The 20,061-nt window shown below is 43.8% G+C and overlaps 1 protein-coding gene across 1 annotated transcript in view; it reads right to left on the bottom strand.

Annotated features, from left to right (window-relative positions):
• Positions 1 to 20,061, bottom strand: part of LOC126355026 (WD repeat-containing protein 19) — a 293,157-nt gene that overhangs the window by 254,504 nt on the left and 18,592 nt on the right. Inside the window, exon 2 of the mRNA XM_050005172.1 lies at positions 18,103 to 18,257. Within this exon, the coding sequence (XP_049861129.1) occupies positions 18,103 to 18,257 (155 nt within the window). The remainder of the gene's footprint in view (positions 1 to 18,102; positions 18,258 to 20,061) is intronic.

The raw sequence follows: 20,061 nt of genomic DNA, 5'->3' as shown, positions 1-20,061 counted from the left end.
CTACACATTTATACTCCATGATATGACAAATACTAACTCTAAGTATTCCCGGAGGATTAAAATACGATGAAAAGGAAGATCTTAAATCAAGGGCAGAAGGTATTGTGCGTACATCAAGCAAAGTGAGGTGTGTGGATCGACTGATGTATCCAGATAAGGTGTTAGGTGTTCTTTTTGACACCACAATCATGCAGAAATGATGGTTAAGTGCCATTAATATGAAAAGAGTTCATGATATGTATGAACTATGTGGGCCTGCAGGGCCCTAGATGTCAGTTTCAATTTTTTTCTATTTAGATATCTAAATAAAAGTCTCCATCCTCTTTTATTATACTATTTTGTTTAAATTACATTTCTTTCACTTTCCTATCAGTAATCGCTACATAACAAGATGTTAGCTGCAGTTTCAGTAAAAGCAGAACTGCTACACGCTATCTCGCATGGATTTTCTGCATCTGCACATCTAAGAAAAACGAAATACACTCCTGGAAATTGAAATAAGAACACCGTGAATTCATTGTCCCAGGAAGGGGAAACTTTATTGACACACTCCTGGGGTCAAATACATCACATGATCACACTGACAGAACCACAGGCACATAGACACAGGCAACAGAGCATGCACAATGTCGGCACTAGTACAGTGTATATCCACCTTTCGCAGCAATGCAGGCTGCTATTCTCCCATGGAGACGATCGTAGAGATGCTGGATGTAGTCCTGTGGAACGGCTTGCCATGCCATTTCCACCTGGCGCCTCAGTTGGACCAGCGTTCGTGCTGGACGTGCAGACCGCGTGAGACGACGCTTCATCCAGTCCCAAACATGCTCAATGGGGGACAGATCCGGAGATCTTGCTGGCCAGGGTAGTTGACTTACACCTTCTAGAGCACGTTGGGTGGCACGGGATACATGCGGATGTGCATTGTCCTGTTGGAACAGCAAGTTCCCTTGCCGGTCTAGGAATGGTAGAACGATGGGTTCGATGACGGTTTGGATGTACCGTGCACTATTCAGTGTCCCCTCGACGATCACCAGAGGTGTACGGCCAGTGTAGGAGATCGCTCCCCACACCATGATGCCAGGTGTTAGCCCTGTGTGCCTCGGTCGTATGCAGTCCTGATTGTGGCGCTCACCTGCACGACGCCAAACACGCATACGACCATCATTGGCACCAAGGCAGAAGTGACTCTCATCGCTGAAGACGACACGTCTCCATTCGTCCCTCCATTCACGCCTGTCGCGACACCACTGGAGGCGGGCTGCACGATGTTGGGGCGTGAGTGGAAGACGGCCTAATGGTGTGCGGGACCGTAGCCCAGCTTCATGGAGACGGTTGCGAATGGTCTTCGCCGATACCCCAGGAGCAACAGTGTCCCTAATTTGCTGGGAAGTGGCGGTGCGGTCCCCTTCGGCACTGCGTAGGATCCTACGGTCTTGGCGTGCATCCGTGCGTCGCTGCGGTCTGATCCCAGGTCGACGGGCACGTGCACCTTCCGCCGACCACTGGCGACAACATCGATGTACTGTGGAGACCTCACGCCCCACGTGTTGAGCAATTCGGCGGTACGTCCACCCGGCCTCCTGCATGCCCACTATATGCCCTCGCTCAAAGTCCGTCAACTGCAGATATGGTTCACGTCCACGCTGTCGCGGCATGCTACCAGAGTTAAAGACTGCGATGGAGCTCCGTATGCCACGGCAAACTGGCTGACACTGACGGCGGCGGTGCACAAATGCTGCGCAGCTAGCGCCATTTGACGGCCAACACCGCGGTTCCTGGTGTGTCCGCTGTGCCATGCGTGTGATCATTGCTTGTACAGCCCTCTCGCAGTGTCCGGAGCAAGTATGGTGGGTCTGACACACCGGCGTCAATGTGTTCTTTTTTCCATTTCCAGGAGTGTAGATAGTAAATAAAATAGAAAGAAACTTCCACACGGGAAAAATATATTAAAAACAAAGATTCCAAGACTTACCAAGTGGGGAAGGGCCAGTAGATAGGCACAATGAATAAAACACACAAACACACACACAGAATTTCGAGCTTTCGCAACCGGTGGCTGCTTCGTCAGGAAAGAGAGAAGGAAAAGGAAAGATGAAAGGATGTGGGTTTTAAGGGAGAGGGTAAGGAGTCATTCCAATCCCAGGAGCGGAAAGACTTACCTTAGGGGGAAAAAAGGATAGGTATATACTCGCACACACACACACACACACACACACACACACACACACACATATATATATATATATATATATATATATATATATATATAGACACAAGCAGACATATGTCAAGCAGAAATATGTCTGCTTGTGTCTGTGTCTGTGTGTGTGTGTGTGTGTGTGTGTGTGTGTGTGTGTGTGTGTGTGCGCGCGAGTATATACCTATCCTTTTTTCCCCCTAAGGTAAGTCTTTCCGCTCCCGGGATTGGAATGACTCCTTACCCCCTCCCTGAAAACCCACATCCTTTCATCTTTCCTTTTCCTTCCCTTTTTCCTGACGAAGCAGCCGCCGGTTGCGAAAGCTCGAAATTCTGTGTGTGTGTTTTATTCATTGTGCCTATCTACCGGCGCTTTCCCGCTTGGTAAGTCTTGGAATCTTTGTTTTTCATATAAAACAGATAGTAATGACAAGATGGCCATATTTATCAAGAATAGTATTATCTGGAATTGAAGTCTGTATTTCCATAACCAGTACAGATAAAAGACACTGCATAGCCACAAATTTTGGTGTGGAGCAAAGCAACTGCTCTACATAGAGCTCATTAAATATTCTGCTAGACAAATAGTTTGTATTTCTAACACAATCAACTTCCCTTGCCTATCTTGTTCAAGTAGTTGTACGTTCGTAACATGAAAATGTGTTCATGGCCACAATATTTAGTGTGGGGCAAAACCACTGCTCTACGCATATCCCCTTAAATAGTCTGCTAAACATAGTTTGTATTTCTAACACAGTGAACTTTCCTTGCCGATCTCATTAAAATAGTTGTATGTATCATAATGTGAAGGTGTGTTCTGGCACTACACATACAGATGTGCAGTTGGCACATTTCAACATCAGCAAATGTTACTTAACAAAACCATTAGTCTCTGTCTAACAGGTGTCACATAGGACTACGCAAATAATAAGGAATGGAAATTCTTGAATGTTTTGTGATGAAATTAACGAGCTACAATCTGCTTACAGATAACGACAAATTAGAATAAAATGAAAGTGTTATGTGAAAAGGTAACTCAAACACAAATGTTAAGATAAGCATAGAAATTTCTTTCCCAGCCATCTTCAGCAGACTATACTCGCAAACAAAATGTAGTCACAAACAAAATGTAGTTAGCTGCAATTAATCATATGTATTTTTGATCTATCAAGCAACTTTGTACTTTCACCGGTTGCATTTCATGCCTCCCTGGTCAAAGATTCATTAAGAATGTCACATAAGGATTGAATGTTTGAGTTAGCAAATGTTTAGATTGCTATAGAAACACACATGATATATATACACACACATACTTATTCATTCAAACAAGTAAACACGTCTCTCACACACGACTGCCATCTCTAGCAGCTCATCCTGTGTGCTTGTGTGTGTGTGTGTGTGTGTGTGTGTGTGTGTGTGTATTTCCTTTTCTGAAAAAGGCTGGAGCCGAAAGCTAATGCGTAAGTGTCTTTTAGTTGTTCCAGTCTGAAACTTAATGTTACGGTAAGTAGCAACCTATCTTTTTCCTTATATTGTTGTTTAGATTATTATGCATGTTACATGTTTTATGATACAATATCTTTAGAGTGATTATGATTTCACTATGTGATATTTATGGATGATAGTTATCTGGGCAGTATCTCATAATGTATAAAATGCATATTTGAAAACCATCAGCTGTTTTTATTTTAAACCGAAACATCTACTGGTTTAGGTCTTGGACCGTCTTCATAGATGAGAGTTAAAATGGTTTGAGCCACTATATAGCATTAGTCATTACTTAAACTGTGTAGTGCACACCATGAACGTAAATATATGACACAGGCCTTTAAAAGCAAACATATGAGTATTAAAAGTATATACAGTAGTAATGCTCTGTATACATTTAATATTCATATACAAGAAGAAGAGTAGGAAGGGGAATGGTACCCTTATATAGCCATTCAATGACAAATTAACATCCAGCAAGATTCAGAGGCACAGCTGCATAATTTGTTAGCAATAAAGAAAAAAAAGGGAAAAAAATATGGTTTGATCACAATGAGTAGAATGCAGAGGAGTACACATAAGGGACAGCATATGGGGAAGCTCAGTAATCAGGTAAGGATTATAAAACAGGCAGTCAAATGAAAACGAGACAGATGGGAAAAAGTTTGTGAACTATTTATTATTTCAAAAGTCTGGCCATGCAAGAGTTTGATGATATGCAGCCAGCTGGCCCACGCCTATGTCATGCCACTGGGAGCAGCACTTTCCACACCACCTTAGGCAGCCAACTGCATCCATCACAGTACCAGCTAGTTGCTGCCACTTGGATCAACACCTCACCACCCAAACAGTTAATGCCTCGTTGCACTGTCATCACCTTGGTGTCGAGACAACTACTGTTATGTGCTGCTAAAGCACTGCTTTACACCTACTGACCTGCCCAGCCCAGCTGCGAATACAACAGCCACAGGAGAGCAGAATAATATCTTTCAGTTACTGAATGCAAGGGAGAACTTGTAGCATATTTTCATGTTTATATTTAAATTTTTACTGTACTTTCTTTGTCACGAGCTTTAGTGGACAAAACGCACTCTCGTCACTTGCAGATGGAAGACACTGTAGAGGCAGAGAGTAGATCTTTGTAAGATCAGATATCAGCCTTTGCCCTGCGGAATTCAGAACTGCAGGAACAACTACAAGCAGAATGAGGGCCAATATCTGACTGATGAGTAGACTTATGCACTTAGATAAATCTGTTTCGCATGCTGAAATTCTTTAAATATTTTCTCTTGTATCAAAGTAAAAAATGTGATAACTAGTTTCCCTCCTGTTAACTTAATACATTTATTCTCAGGGAAGACATCTGGGGGGGTGTGGGGATAGATAACGTTGATCAAATATGTTCTTGGCCTGAAGGGTTTTAGTTGAATGTTGCATGTCCAAAGTTGGGTGGAGATGCTAAATCCAGTGATTAGCTGTCCACCTTCCATCACCGAATGGGGGAGGATTTTGTGGCTTCAGCTGACTGCATCCGATTATTTTTATGTTATACATAAGTCCAGCGATTGAACAAAGGAAGAAATGATGTGCACCTTGAAGAGACAGTTGTTGAAATGCTATATGTATTTGTGCACAAAATATGTGAAATGAAGGCTATAGAGGTACCACAAAATATCAATCAGAGAATGGAAAGGGAGCTAGTGCTCCCAGTTTCCATTAAAATTTGTCAACGCCACTGGTTTTCAGGGGTTAACCAAGCAACAAATGTGACTGTAAAAGACAATGTAAAGAGAAAACTAAGAAGAATTTTAAATTAGTAGCCCTATTGCTTTTAACTTTCAGTTGCAAATCACCCAACTTGGTGACTCAGTGCACTGATTTGACAGCGACAACATTACAAAGGCACAGGTACCATATGGGAAAAAGGCATATTACAGGAGTTTATAACAACCCATGTGTCTTCATGCTGAAAGTGTCTACCCCCGATATCATTCGTGGTAGAATGGGAACAGTTTTCCACACAAACAACTGAGATCCAAGAGCCCTTCTTTCCAGTTGATCCACTCACCAGACAAAGTTCACCTTATAAAACTACAATAAAAAAATAGGAACGCATGTAAGTTACTATGAACAGCTTAGTGAACGTGTTGTGACTCGCTGATCATTCAAAGTGCTGCCGCGCAATTACGCATGTCCTCTACATGCGGTGCTGTCTGCCAGCCAGCCACGCAGCAGCCGCGCCACCTAAGCGGCTGGCCAGCCAGTGGCCGCTAGACTTGGACTCAGTGCTCATTCGAATGTTACCGTGTTCACATGTCTTGTTTGTCAACTTGCTCTGTGACTTACATGTGTTGTGTCGTTTTGAAATATGTGTGTTCAACTTGACGTTATAACAATTGGCGACGAGGTTGGGATTTTTCCTTTTCATCGTTGACCCACAGTTTTCCATGGCTACTGTCGAGCAATTATTGCAAAGTCTCATTGAACAGCAAACGCTTCTAACATCAGTGATTTGCGATTTTGTCACGGCGTCAAATGCGGGGCGCTTCTCGTCGTTTGCTACACCTCCTTTTTCTCCTTACGACGAGACGGTGGAAGACTGGTCTGATTATGAAAAACGTCTTCAACAGCACTTCTTGGCATTTCATGCCACGGACGAACAAACATGTAAGTCTCCATTCCTTTACTGGATTTCACCTCAAATGTATCGGTTGATGTCGCAATTGGCTCCTTTGAAAGACCCTGCGTCTTTGTCCTTTGCTGAAATGCGCTCACTTTTGTGTGTCTATTTTCAAAAGCAAACGCATGTGGTAGCCTCTCGTGTTGCCTTTTATCGTTGCCACAAACAACCGCATCAATCCTATCACACTTGGGCTGCTGAACTTCACGGCCTCAGTCGAAAGTGTCAATTTGTTACTGACGTTTACAAAGAATCCTACGCCGATTCCATGGTACGGAATGCTATTATCTGGTCGGTGCCCGACAAAGAAGTTCGGCAACGTGCCCTTCAGTTGGCAAATCCGACTCTAGATGAAGTCCTCTCCATCGTGCAGTCTTTTGAATTTTCTCGCGCCTCTGGGAAGCAAATAGAGGCGTGGGGTGATGTCAGGGAAATACAACCTCTGTGTGCTGTTAACGACGCGTGAGGCGTGTTCCTGCCAGCCGACGTGGTCGCAGTGCGCTCCCACGCACAGCCTCGGCCTTACCATAAACAACCCGCTAACAAACTGAAGCAAAACTCCCGGCAACTTCCTTCATGTCTGCAGTGTTTTACGAAACATTCACACGAGATTGTGTGTCACAGTTGCAAAAAGAAAGGTAATGTGTCTTCCGTTTGCAAATCCGACCACATACATGATGTTCACGAACATGGCGCTGATTCTGATTCTGTGTTGTCTGTCAATTGCACTTTTTCCCTTTCAGGGAAGTTATTCCTCACTGTCCAAATCCTTGGCCGGGATGTTCGCATGCAAGTGGATACTGGTTCTGCTGCCACTATAATTAATTCTCAGATTTATCTTCAGTTGGGTTCTCCACTCCTATCACCTGTCACTCAGCAATTACGGACGTACAATAAACAGAATATTTCTCTCTTGGGACAATTCAATGCTGAGGTATCTTACAAATCCGTCGTTCGCACTGTTCCCATATTTGTGGTCGACCAGAGTAATGCAGAGAATCTTTTTGGTTTCGATGCCTTTCGCGATTTTGGGTTCTCCATAGATGACTCTGTCAATATCGTCTCTGATGCTATTCCTTATGCTCAATTCGATTCCTTGTCAACGACATTTTTGTCCCTTTTTTCTCCTGGGTTAGGCCGTGCAAACGACTTTGAAGGTCATATCATGCTCGAACCCACTGCTCGGCCTCAGTTTTTTCGGGCTTGGCCCATTCCTGTGGCCCTTCGTGATCGGATAAAACGGGAGCTGGATCATCTCACTACTTCAGGGGTCTTGCTTCCTGTCACTTTCAAAGCCACTGTAAATGCTCAATGCCTCATCGACACTTACCCTATGCCCCGACCTGAAGAACTGTTCACCAAACTTGCTCGAGGTCAGTATTTTTCTAAAATTGACCTGTCAGAAGCTTATCATCAACTTCCTCTCGGCGCTGCGTCCCAGCAGTTCCTGGTCCTTAACATGCCTTTCGGCCTCCATCAATACCAACACTTGCCATTCGGGGTTGCTAGTGCCCCTGCTCTCTTTCAGCAATTCTTGGAACAATTATTGCTCCCTGTCCCAGGTTGTATCAATTACATGGATGACATCGTTGTCACTGGCTCCACCACTGAAGAACATCTTTGGAATCTCCGCACACTTTTTCATGTCTTACAGACTGCCGGTCTTAAGAGTACTCTTCAGGTATCACAATTTTTTCAGGTATCTATCACGTACTTGGGGTTTCAACTCTCGGGACGGTATTCGTCCAATTCAGCAAACTGTCGCTGCGATCGATGCCCTTCCTCGGCCTACATCTGTTACAGAACTGCAGGCCTTCCTGGGGAAAATAGCATACTATCACACGTTATTACCATCTGCTGCTTCGGTGGCTCAGCCATTGCATCGCCTGTTGCATAAAAACATACCTTTTCACTGGTCCGCATCATGTGATGCGCCTTTCCAGAAATTGAAGACTATGCTGAAACAGGCCCCGTGCCTGGCTACTTATCTACCTGGCCAACATCTTATTCTTGCCACGGACGCCTCTCAATATGGGGTCAGTGCAGTCCTTGCGCACCGTTTTTCAGGCGGCTCTGAACAACCCATTGCTTATGCTACCAAAACACTCACGGATGCCCAACAAAAGTATTCTCAAATTGAAAAAGAAGCTTTGGCCATAATTTATTCTCTTCATAAGTTTGGTGTTTTTCTCTATGGATCTAAATTTCACCTTGTTACGGATCACAAACTGCTTGTTTCCTTGTTTCGTCCATCATCGCCACTTCCTGACAAGGCTGCACACTGCCTCCATTGTTGGGCTCTTTACTTGTCTCGTTTCAATTATGAGATTCATTTCCGGCCGACGGCTCCACATGCGAATGCTGATGCGCTGTCTCGCCTTCCCATGGGTCCTGATCTGGCGTTCGATAGGGACGAACTTTTGTGTTTCCACCTGAATGTTGCCGAGCAGCAGGTTGTGGACGGATTCCCCATCACCGGGGACCGGCTGGTGGCTGCTATGGGTTCTGATCCTACCCTCTCCCGAGTTTTACGCTGTATTCAGAAGGGTTGGCCAGATCGTCCATCCGCTAAGACTTCTGACCCGTTGCGGAACTACTATGCTTTGCGCTACCGCCTCACTGCTAGGGATGGTGTTATCCCCTATCCACCAACAATGCTTCGCCGCGTGTTGTGGTACCTGTATCTTTGGGTGCTTCGGTCTTGCGCCTCCTTCAACAAGGGCACTGGGGTGTGTCTCGCACAAAATCTCTGGCGCGCCGTCATGTGTACTGGCCTAGCATCAACTGAGAAATAGCACACATGGTCGCTGCCTGCAGCCCTTGTGCGTCACAGGCCGCTGCCCCGAAGTCATCTTTGTCACCGTGGCCTTCGCCTGAGGCGCCCTGGGAGCGCATTCATGCTGACTTTGCGGGACCTTTTTTAGGTACTTATTGGCTCCTCGAAGTTGACGCCTACTCTAACTTTCCTTTCACTGTCCGTTGCACGTCGCCTACAACCACGGCAACCACAAGTGCTCTCGCCCGCATTTTTTCTTTGGAAGGCCTTCCCTCTACTCTTGTTAGTGATAATGGTCCGCAATTTGCCTCTTCCGATTTGCGGATTTTTGTGCTCATCACGGCATTATGCATGTCACGGCCCCTCCGTTCCATCCACAATCAAACGGTGAGGCTAAACGACTGGTCCGCTCATTTAAGGCTCAGATGCAGAGACTCCTGACTTATTCTGCTGCTGATGATACACTTACCGTTTCACGCCCTATGGGCGACCACAGCCCGGCTGAGCTCTTACATGGCCGACAGCCCCGCATGCTACTTCATCTTCTGCGGCCTTCCACCTCACAGCCGCGGGTGCCTTCACGTGGCCAGTTCACCACTGATGACCTTGTCTGGATACGGGGATATGGCAGGTGGCCAAAATGGAGTCCGGGCCGCATCTTACAACACTGTGGAAGACGCCTTCAGCTCTACCTGACGCTCGGGATCTTGGCACCTCTCATTACTCACAACGCAGCCCTCTCACCATCATCTCAGTGCCAGTACAAGAACGGATGCCACCAGGAGATGTGCCCATGCAGAAACCAGATGACCATAATCTGTCAGAGACAATCTAATTGCCTCCTTCTCTTACGGACGCCGACACATCGCCTATGTCTCCTGTTATATCAACTGGACTTGCCGCAACAGACAGATTGGTGCACGGGGCCCTAGCAGAATCGACCCCTACCTCCCTGTCATCTCGAACCGTTATCATCGGGGACACTTCCGTCTGTACAGGAAGCGTCCTCCTCGAGACTTTACGGCCAGTCAAACAATGTCTATGGACGTTAGCAATCTACGGGCCACCTGCATCAAGAACAGTGATAAAATTTCAAAGGGGGGAAAAGTGTTGTGACTCACCGATCATTCAAAGTGCCTCCGCACAATTACACGCGTACTCTACATGCGGCGCCGTCTGCCAGCCATGCAGCAGCCGCGCCACCTAAGCAGCCGGCCAGCCAGCGGCCGCTAGACTTGGACTCAGTGCTCATTTGAATGTTACCGTGTTTACGTGTCTTGCTTGTCAACTTGCTCTGTGACTTATATGTGTTGTGCCTTTTTGAAATATATGTGTTGAACTAGACGTTATAACAAAACGCATTATTGTAGCCAAGACAGACACGAAGCCCACACCTACCACAGCAGCAAAGTATATATGCCAACTAGTTCCACAGATGACAAAGAGATTGATGAAATGTGTGATGAGATAAAAGAAATTATTCGGATAGTCAAGTTAGATGAAAAAATAATAGTCATGGGGGACTAGAATTCGATAGTAGGGAAATGAAGAGAAGAAAAAGTAGTAGGTGAATATGGAATGGCGGTAAGGAATGAAAGAGGAAGCTGTCTGGTAGAATACTGCACAGAGCATAACTTAATCATAGCTAACACCTGGTTTAAGAATCACGAAAGGAGGTTGTATACGTGGAGGAGGCCTGGAGACAAAGAAAGGTTTCAGACAGATTATATAATGGTAAGACAGAGATTCAGGAACCTGGTTTCAAATTGTAAGACATTTCCAGGGGCAGATGTGGACTCTGACCACAATCTATTGGTTATGAACGGTAGATTAAAACTGAAGAAACTGCAAAAAGGTGCGAATTTAAGAAGATGGGACCTGGATAAACTGACTAAACCAGAGGTTGTACAGAGTTTCAGGGAGAGCATAAGGGAGCAATTGACAGGAATGGGGGAAAGAAATACAGTAGAAAAAGAATGGGTAGCTTTGAGAGATGAAGTAGTGAAGGCAGCAGAGGATCAAGTATGTAAAAAGACGAGGACTAGTAGATATCCTTGGGTAACAGAAGAAATATTGAATTTAATTGATGAAAGGAGAAAATATAAAAATACAGTAAATGAAGCTGTCAAAAAGGAATACAAATGTCTCACAAATGAGATCGACAGGAAGTGCAAAATGGCTAAGCAGGGATGGCTAGAGGACAAATGTAACGATGTAGAGGGTTATCTCACTAGGGGTAAGATAGATACTGCCTACAGGAAAATTAAAGAGACCTTTGGAGATAAGAGAACCACTTGTATGAACATCAAGAGCTCAGATGGAAGCCCACTTCTAAGCAAAGAAGGGAAAGCAGAAAGGTGGAAAGAGTGTATAGAGGGTCTATACAGGGGCGATGTACTTGAGGACAATATTATGGAAATGGAAGAGGATGTAGATGAAGACGAAATGGGAGATAGGATACTGCGTGTAGAGTTTGACAGAGCACTGAAAGACCTGAGTCGAAACAAGGCCCCTGGAGTAGACAACATTCCATTGGAACTACTGACGGCCTTGGGAGAGCGAGTCCTGACAAAACTCTACCATCTGGTGAGAAAGATGTATGAGACAGGCGAAATACCCTCAGACTTCAAGAAGAATATAATAATTCCAATCCCAAAGAAAGCAGGTGTTGACAGATGTGAAAGTTACTGAACTATCAGTTTAATAAATCACAGCTGCAAAATACTAACACGTATTCTTTACAGACGAATGGGAAAACTGGTAGAAGACAACCTCGGGGGGAAGATCAGTTGGGATTCTGTAGAAATATTGGAACACATGAGGCAATACTGACTCTACAACTTATCTTAGAAGATAGATTAAGGAAAGGCACACCTACATTACTAGCATTCGTAAACTTAGAGAAAGCTTTTGACACTGTTCACTGGAATACTCTCTTTCAAATTCTGAAAGTGGCAGGGGTCATATACAGTGATGACTGGGATCATGCCACACTTCAAGTGTTAGGAAGATGGCTGAAACTATTTCAATTTCTGACTCATATGTAATTATGGGAACTAACTAAAAACACCACATTATCATGTCTTAACATCAACGGAGAAGTGTAATAGAACCTTGAATGTCTTACCATGCCATAGACATCATAGAAGTGTGCATGCCTTCAGCGTAAACAGTACTGATGGAAGTGGTAAAGTAAAGGTAAATACAAAGGTTAAACATAGGGGCAGCATGGCTATGATGCAGCCTTAGCTGTTAGTGATCTACATGTGGTTATGAAATACATCAAACATGCATTAATGTTGCGCGACTGATTAAAGGGCCAATGACCTAGCAACAGTGGCAACAACGGTTCCTGTTGGATCACCGAAGTTAAGCACTGCCAGGCTGAGATAGCACTTGGATGGGTGACCACCAGTCTGCCGAGCACTGTTGGCATTCGGGGAGCACTCAGCCCTTGTGAGGCAAGCTGAGGAGCTACTTGACTGAATAGTGGCTCTGGTCTTGTAAACTGTCATACGGCCGGGAGAGCAGTGTGCTGGTCCCACGCCCCTCCATATCCGTATCCAGTGATGCCTGTGGACTGAGGATGACAGTGGCCAGTCAGTACCATTGGGCCTTCATGGTCTGTTCGTGATAAATTTAGTTTTCTTCACATTGATGAAAGGGATCATAGTTTCCTTGCAGTGATGGAATCTTGCTCTCTAAAAGCTATGCACTTGAATTCATCATATGATTTAATTGGAATAATGATATGTAGTTGAAATGTAAAACCTCTCAACTCTACAACAATAAAATAGGAAGGTAAACAAAAAACAATACCTTCTCATGTAACAAATATAAAATTTAACAGATGTTTCAACCACCTGAAATCATCTTAAATACTAAGGACTGCAGACATGGCACTGACACAAATTCTATTCATGATAAGTACCAGAAGGAGGAGCTTCAGGAAGTATATCCCATGTAGACACACAGAAATGTTTGAAGTATGAGGGTAGTTTGAAAAGTTGTCAAAAAAATAGAAAGTAACAACTTACTTCCATCAAACTTTTCTGTTTTTCAATGTATTCTGCCTGTTCACTAATGCACTTTGCTCTGTGATGTTCCAGTGCCTTCATCCTATCTTGAAAATTAGATTCATCCGACCCGCAAAAGGCACATCAACTTCAGCTATTAGTTCTCCATTTTAAGAGAATCTCCATCTATTGAGGCAAATTTTGAGGTGGAGATGAGATGGGAGTCTGATGCAGCCAAGTCAGGCGAGTAAGCTGCATATGGCAATTATTCATATATTAGTTCATACATTTTTGCCATGGAAAAGACACTTGTGTTTTGGCATGCTTTGTTTTATTGAGAGATGAATTTCTTCCATGCCAAACCTGGCTTTTTTTCTTGTATCTTTTGCTTTAATTGGCCCAGGAGATTAGTACAGCATTGTTCCATAATTTTTTGGCAATGGGAAGATAATATACTGACAGAATCCCTTTCGCATCCAAGAAAATTGACACCAAAACCTTTCCGGCAGACCATATTTCCTGCGCTTTCTTTGGTGGTGGTGGTGAATCAACATGGTACCACTGCTTTGGCTGCTGTTTTGTGTCTGGAATATAGGAGTGGGCTCAAGTTTCATTTGTGGTCACAAGCTGCCACAAAAAAATTCTTAGTTGCTCTAAAAATGGGTCAAACATTGTCTGGACATTTACATTCTGATGCATTTCTGATTCTCCATTAAGAGTCACAACACCCTTATCCAATTATACTATTAAAATGTGGTATCCCCATTCAGATGACGTCTCTGACAATCCTCCACTTTTCCTGGGTTGGTGGCACATCTTAGCCAATCACTATATGGATCTTCATCTAACTTGCCCCAGTCAAATTTAAATTTGTTTGTGCACTTGGTAACAGTTGAATAAAAAGAAGCAGAATGTGTTCTGAAAACTTACATGAATTTCCTTTGCTTTCATAGCTTTCTTTACAAAATACTTCATCACTGCTCAAATCTTGATTTCTTCCATTTTCTCAAATTACTACATGGGACCAATGACAGAAGGATTTCTATACCATAGACTCTGCCCAGAACACTGACACATCATGTGTTCCCCTCTAAAAAAAGATGAGCTGTTATTATGCAGGAATCTCATTGAATTAATGGTGGTGATTCTGTGAACTTTTCAAAATTCCCTTGTACCAACATTTGTCCAAAAATCCCACAGTCACTCCTAGCAGGACTATGAAGAGAGACAGAGCAGAGGTGGGGTATTTTTTACTGATGGAAGTTAACAATATCAACAATGTAGGAAAAGATAGATTGCTACTTACTAGAAAGTAGACAAATGAAGTTGCAGACAGGCACGATTAAATAACACTCACATTTAGCTCTGGGCCACAGCCTTCGTCAGTAAAGAGAGATACACACACAACATTCATGCATGCGCACACATGCACGGATCAAGTCCTGTTCCAGAGGCTGGCAACGCAAGGACTCAAATGCAAACCCTGCAAGTGTTCTTACATGCAATCATCCTCATCAGATATGGCATTCAAATGCTTGACCAATGGACTTGCAACAATGGAAGAAAATGTCATGGCCATTGACGACTCGTGAATGTGAAAGACTTAACAAGTGTTTCTGGGTAGGATCAACTAATAAGGCCACTTCATTGCAAACCTAGCTAAAAACTTTTACCTCCTGAGGAATTCATTATTCCAAGGCACACATTTTGAATGGTCACCTAACTTTAAACAAGCTTTCCAGACTTTGAAAGGCTGCCTTAAGCAGACACTATGCTTGGCAACATGTAACTCTAGTCCATCACTGGTAGTAGCAACCAATTTGTCCCCCCATGGTACAGGCACAAACATCTCGCACATAAACCCAGATGGCATAGAGTGCCTTACAGCATATGCTTCTAAAGCTTTATCCTCCTCCCCACATCTCTACTCTCAAATGGAACATAAACCCCTTGCTATCATCTTAACAGTCCAGAAATTTAAATTATTCTTTTATGGACAGAAAATTCACCTTGTCACAGACCAATAATTGTTGCTCACTATCTTTGGTCCGAGGCATCGCTTATGGGACTGGACCACCCAGCACAGACCACCGTACTTGTTTTATCATCACTGTTCAGTTCATTATCAGGCAGCGATGTTAAACACTAACACAGACGTACTGTCCCAATTCCCACGGGACCTGATCCAGCATTTGACCACCACAAAATGTTGTGTTTCAAACTTGATTCAGATCTGCATACAACCATTTCAACTTTCCCCTTAACAACAGGACACTGACTGCCCCTCTACAAGGACCCAAAGTTATGCCACATCACTCACTTTATTGATCCGGGTGGCCACATACACCTCCCAGCAGAATTTTCATCCCTATTGACCAAGATAAAATCAATTTCACCCAAATGAAGGTATTTTGGGTTATGGCTCTCAGATGAGAACCACTACTGCATCTTGAATCTACCCTCTCTTCATCCACAAGCACTGCTACAGGAGCACACTAACTACTGGAGCATGCCCAGATTAAAAATTCGCTGCAACAATATTTGTTCTGGTCCAGTACTGAATCTGACATTGTTGCCTTGTCCACCAATGTTCCGCCTATTAGATCTACTAAGTTGCACTTCCTTGTTCTGCCAATCAGACCTATTTACCCAACAGGTCTCTCTCTGGCCTGGCCCCTAAGCTATGTATCCATGGGAGCACATCCACCTAGATTTTGCTGGCCCATCTTTGGGCTCTACTTGGTTCATTGTGACTGATTCCTTTTCTCATTTCCCTTTAGTGTTCTGCATGTCCCAAGTTCATTCTGGCAGTACTACAGCGGACTTGGAAAAAGACTTTGCCCTTGTAGGCAAGATCAGCATGTCCCAGGTCCATTCCGGCAGTACTATAGTGGCTTGGTAAACATATAGGCATCCTGTGCACTTTGGTTTCAGACAGCAGGATGGCATTCACCTTCCATAACTTTGAACAGTTTGTGCTAATAAATGATTCAACATCTTCATACTGCTCCATTTCACCTGCTGGTCTCCAACAGTTGCACACAACACTTTGCACTTTCAAGACACAGCTTCATAAGAAAATGGTGACCAACACTGTACCTAATTCCCTCTTTAGTTTTCTGGAAACCTACAGGGTCACCCTGATTCAAAGCCACAGCCTAGCGAAAAGGCTTCATGCCTGCCCTAGCATCCTCTTGGATATGCCACAGCTGCTGCCTGCACATGTTGTTGCCGAGGCTCTTTCTTCCATGTGGACACCCAATTGTAAGTCCATGAGTTCAGATGCCATTAAACCTCTATCCGCAGGACAATATCTGCCCATCAGGGGTACATTGTGGTCTCTGCACATAGCCTTCTGTGGTGACAGCAAAATCAGTTTCGCCTCCATTATACTGGTCAGCAATCGCCTGCTTCTCTGCCCCCATCAGACAGTCCAGTCTCATGGCGGCTCATGCAAGTTTCATCAAACCTCACCCGCTTCTGGCCTTCTGCTGCAATGCGCACGGGCATCGATCTGCCGCTCTCCCCAGCAGCAGCTATGCTGGACCACATACCACCTGCTTCTTCATCTCCCCCCTGATGGTCACTGCTGAGAGGGGATGGGTGGTACCACAACCTGACATCACTATGAAAACCAAGTAACTGTCATAACATATTGTCCACTGCCTTCATGGAACTCAGCAGATGGCATTTTGTCAGCAGGAATACAACTTGATTAGGCCAAACCTACCAGAATCCTGTATGTAAGCCAGCCCAGGACTGGTCTGAGCCAGTTTCAACTGTACCCCAGTGTTGGCACAATGGAAGTGCACCGCGATTGCCCACTCTACTGATTTGGTTTCCACTATGATATACAAGTGCTCACTTAAAGGTTTTTTTTAAAAAAAAGAGAGGAAGAAGAAGAAGAAGAAGAAGAAGAAAACTCCGTGTGAACAGGCCATGAAGACCCAACGGTACCGACCGCCACTGTGCCATCCTCAGCCCACAGGCATCACTGGATGTGGATACGGAGGGGCATGTGGTCAGCACACCACTCTCCAGGCCGTTGTCAGTTTTTGTGACCGAAGCCGTTACTTCTCAGTCAAGTAGCTCCTCAGTTTGCCTCACAAGGGCTGAGTGTACCCCACTTGGAAACAGCACTGGCCAGACCGGATGGTAACCCATCCAACAGTGTTTAACTTCGGTGATCTGATAGGAACTGGTGCTACCACTGCAGCAAGGTCATTGACTCCTTAATGTATCAATCTGTCAAATAAACTGGGGTACATTTCCATTAGTTTTCAGTGTAGTTTGCCTTTACAAAAGTAAGAAAAATGGTTTCTCCTACAAACATCTGTATTCAGAGACCTTGAAACAAAACTGTACAAGCCTATGTTGTATTTCATACATAAATTTCTTTATTCCACTAATAGCCCACACTAGCTTCCCTAACAAATTCTTGTTAATATTAAGCCACTTCCTTACTCACAAATATATATGGAAAACTTGTTTTTATATGCAGCTCATATTTTAAGAAACAGATAGTGTAAGAATAAGAACAACTTAGAATACTACGGAAGCACTGTTCAGTAAACCATTTAAAATCCACTCTATCATTTAACATTCATTAGTATCAGGGAGAGGGAAGTGAACATGCTAGGGTACATTACCTCCAAACAAGCTGTTGCTAATGATAATAAACACTTCTCCTTTCAGATTTCGAATAAATTTGTTTAAGAATGACATACTTTAATATCACCAAACCAGTTAATGACACATCAGACCTACATATTTATTTCAAGGGATAAGTTTTTTTGTAGAAACAATTTATCTAGTTCTGAAATTCCTGAAGGCCACTGGGATGAAAAAGAGTGGGGTATACAAAAAGAATCACTAGTCAAAATTCCTATTTAATAACAATTTACAGAGAATAGCCATTTTATGGAAGTAAGCTGGTTTTTACCCTTGTAATCTTATTTTTTCTATTCTCTTCCCATGTCTATTGTATATTTCAACTGTCTGATCAGCGCCAGTAGTGGCCAGATAAACACCATTTCCTCGTTGCCAGCTGATGAAAACTTCACTAGTTCCATGTGGGTGATCCAGTTTAAAAACAAGCTGTAACAATACAAGAGAGAAGTGCTGGAAGATGAAACTATTATTAAATACAATATAAAAAAGGTAAGATCCAATTTAAACAACTGTAACAATATAAACAAGTGACAGTGAAAAGATGAAACTGCCTGTTAAACACAACATAAAACACGGAGACAACTGAATTATTTAATATAAAGACAATAACAACACACTTCATGCTAAAGAAAAAGCAACATTTAACATAACCATAATTAGAGCCAGGATTTTTATGTAACTGCATCTTCTTCTCTTTTATTCCTATACATATGAAAAATGTAAATGTTTACCAAATATGTTGCTAATAGTGATATATTCCATTTCATTGTTACACATTTCACTCTAATTACATGTTTCTACATGACACATTCATTGGCTTCACCAATTTACAATCTAGCTGGCATAATCCAAGCTAACCTAGGCCTCGGGCTACACTGGAGATCAGCCCATCATCACAAGCTAACAGGAAACACCCCCAGGTGTAAATAAACAACCTTGATTAAATTTGGCACGTATGCAAAGAGGTCAAAATAATGCAATACTTATTTTTTTTCATTTTAGCCCAATTTCATTTTTAAGGGATATAACACACCCTGAAAGTTAGTTTGGTATATTGAGTTTAGAGGGAAAAATCAAACAATGAAAAATCCAGGATGGAATGTAATAGTATTAGAGAAGGAAAGTTGCTACTCACCATACAGTGGAGATGCTGAGTCATGATAGGCACAACAAAAAGACTCACACAATTATAGCTTTCGGCCATAAAGGCCTTTAACAGCAATAGACACACATACACACGCGCGCACACACACTCACGCTGGGAGGCTGGGGCGGGGAGGGGGAGGGACAGTATGGTCGGGTTGGCGGACACTGAAGTGCCGCAGTTTAGATGGAGGGCAGGAGAGAGGGTGGCGTGGGGGAGGAGGGGGGGAGGGGGTTAAGTAGCGGAAAGGAGAGAAATAAAAAGAAATTAAAATACTGGGTGTGGCAGTGAAATGACAACTGTATAGTGCTGTAATGGGAGCAGGGAGGGGGCTTGATGGGTGAGGACAGTGACTAACGAAGGCTGAGGCCAGAAGGGTTACGGGAACGTAGGATGAATTGCAGGGAAAGTTACCACCTGCACAATTCAGAAAAGCTGGTGGTGGTAAGAAGGACCCATATGGCACAGATGGCAAAGCAGTGATTGAGAAGAAGGATATCATGTTTGGCAGCATGTTCAGCAAAAGGTTGGTCCACTTGCTTTTTGGCCACAGTTTGCCAGTGGCCATTCATGCGGACATACAGCTTGTTGGTTGCCATGCCTGCATAGAATGCTCCACAGTGGTTGCAGCTTAGCTTGTAAAACATGACTGGTTTCACAGGTAGCCCTGCCTTTGATGAGATAGGTGATGTTAGAGACCGGACTGGAGTAGGTGGTGGTAGGAAGATGTATGGGACAGGTCTTGCATCTAGGTCTATTACAGGGGTATGAGCCATGAGGTAAGGGACTGGGAGCAGGAGTTGTGTAAGGATGTACGAGTATATTCTGTAGGTTCGGTGAACGGCGGAATACCACTATAGGAGGGGTGGGAAGGATAGTGGGCAGGACATTTCTCATTTCAGGGCATGATGAGAGGTAATCGAAGCCCTGGCAGAGAATGTAATTCAGTTGCTCCAGTCCCAGATAGTACTGAGTTACGAGGGGAATGCTCCTCTGTGGCTGGACTGTGGGACTTTGTGAGGTGACGGGAGACTGTAAAGATAAGGCATGAGAGATTTTTTTTTTTACTAGGTTGGGAGGATAATT

This window comes from Schistocerca gregaria, chromosome 3, assembly GCF_023897955.1.
Source record: "Schistocerca gregaria isolate iqSchGreg1 chromosome 3, iqSchGreg1.2, whole genome shotgun sequence".
Lineage (NCBI taxonomy): Eukaryota > Metazoa > Arthropoda > Insecta > Orthoptera > Acrididae > Schistocerca > Schistocerca gregaria.
The sequence above is the reverse complement of the archived record's forward strand: the minus strand, read 5'-3'. Positions and strand labels throughout refer to the sequence as shown.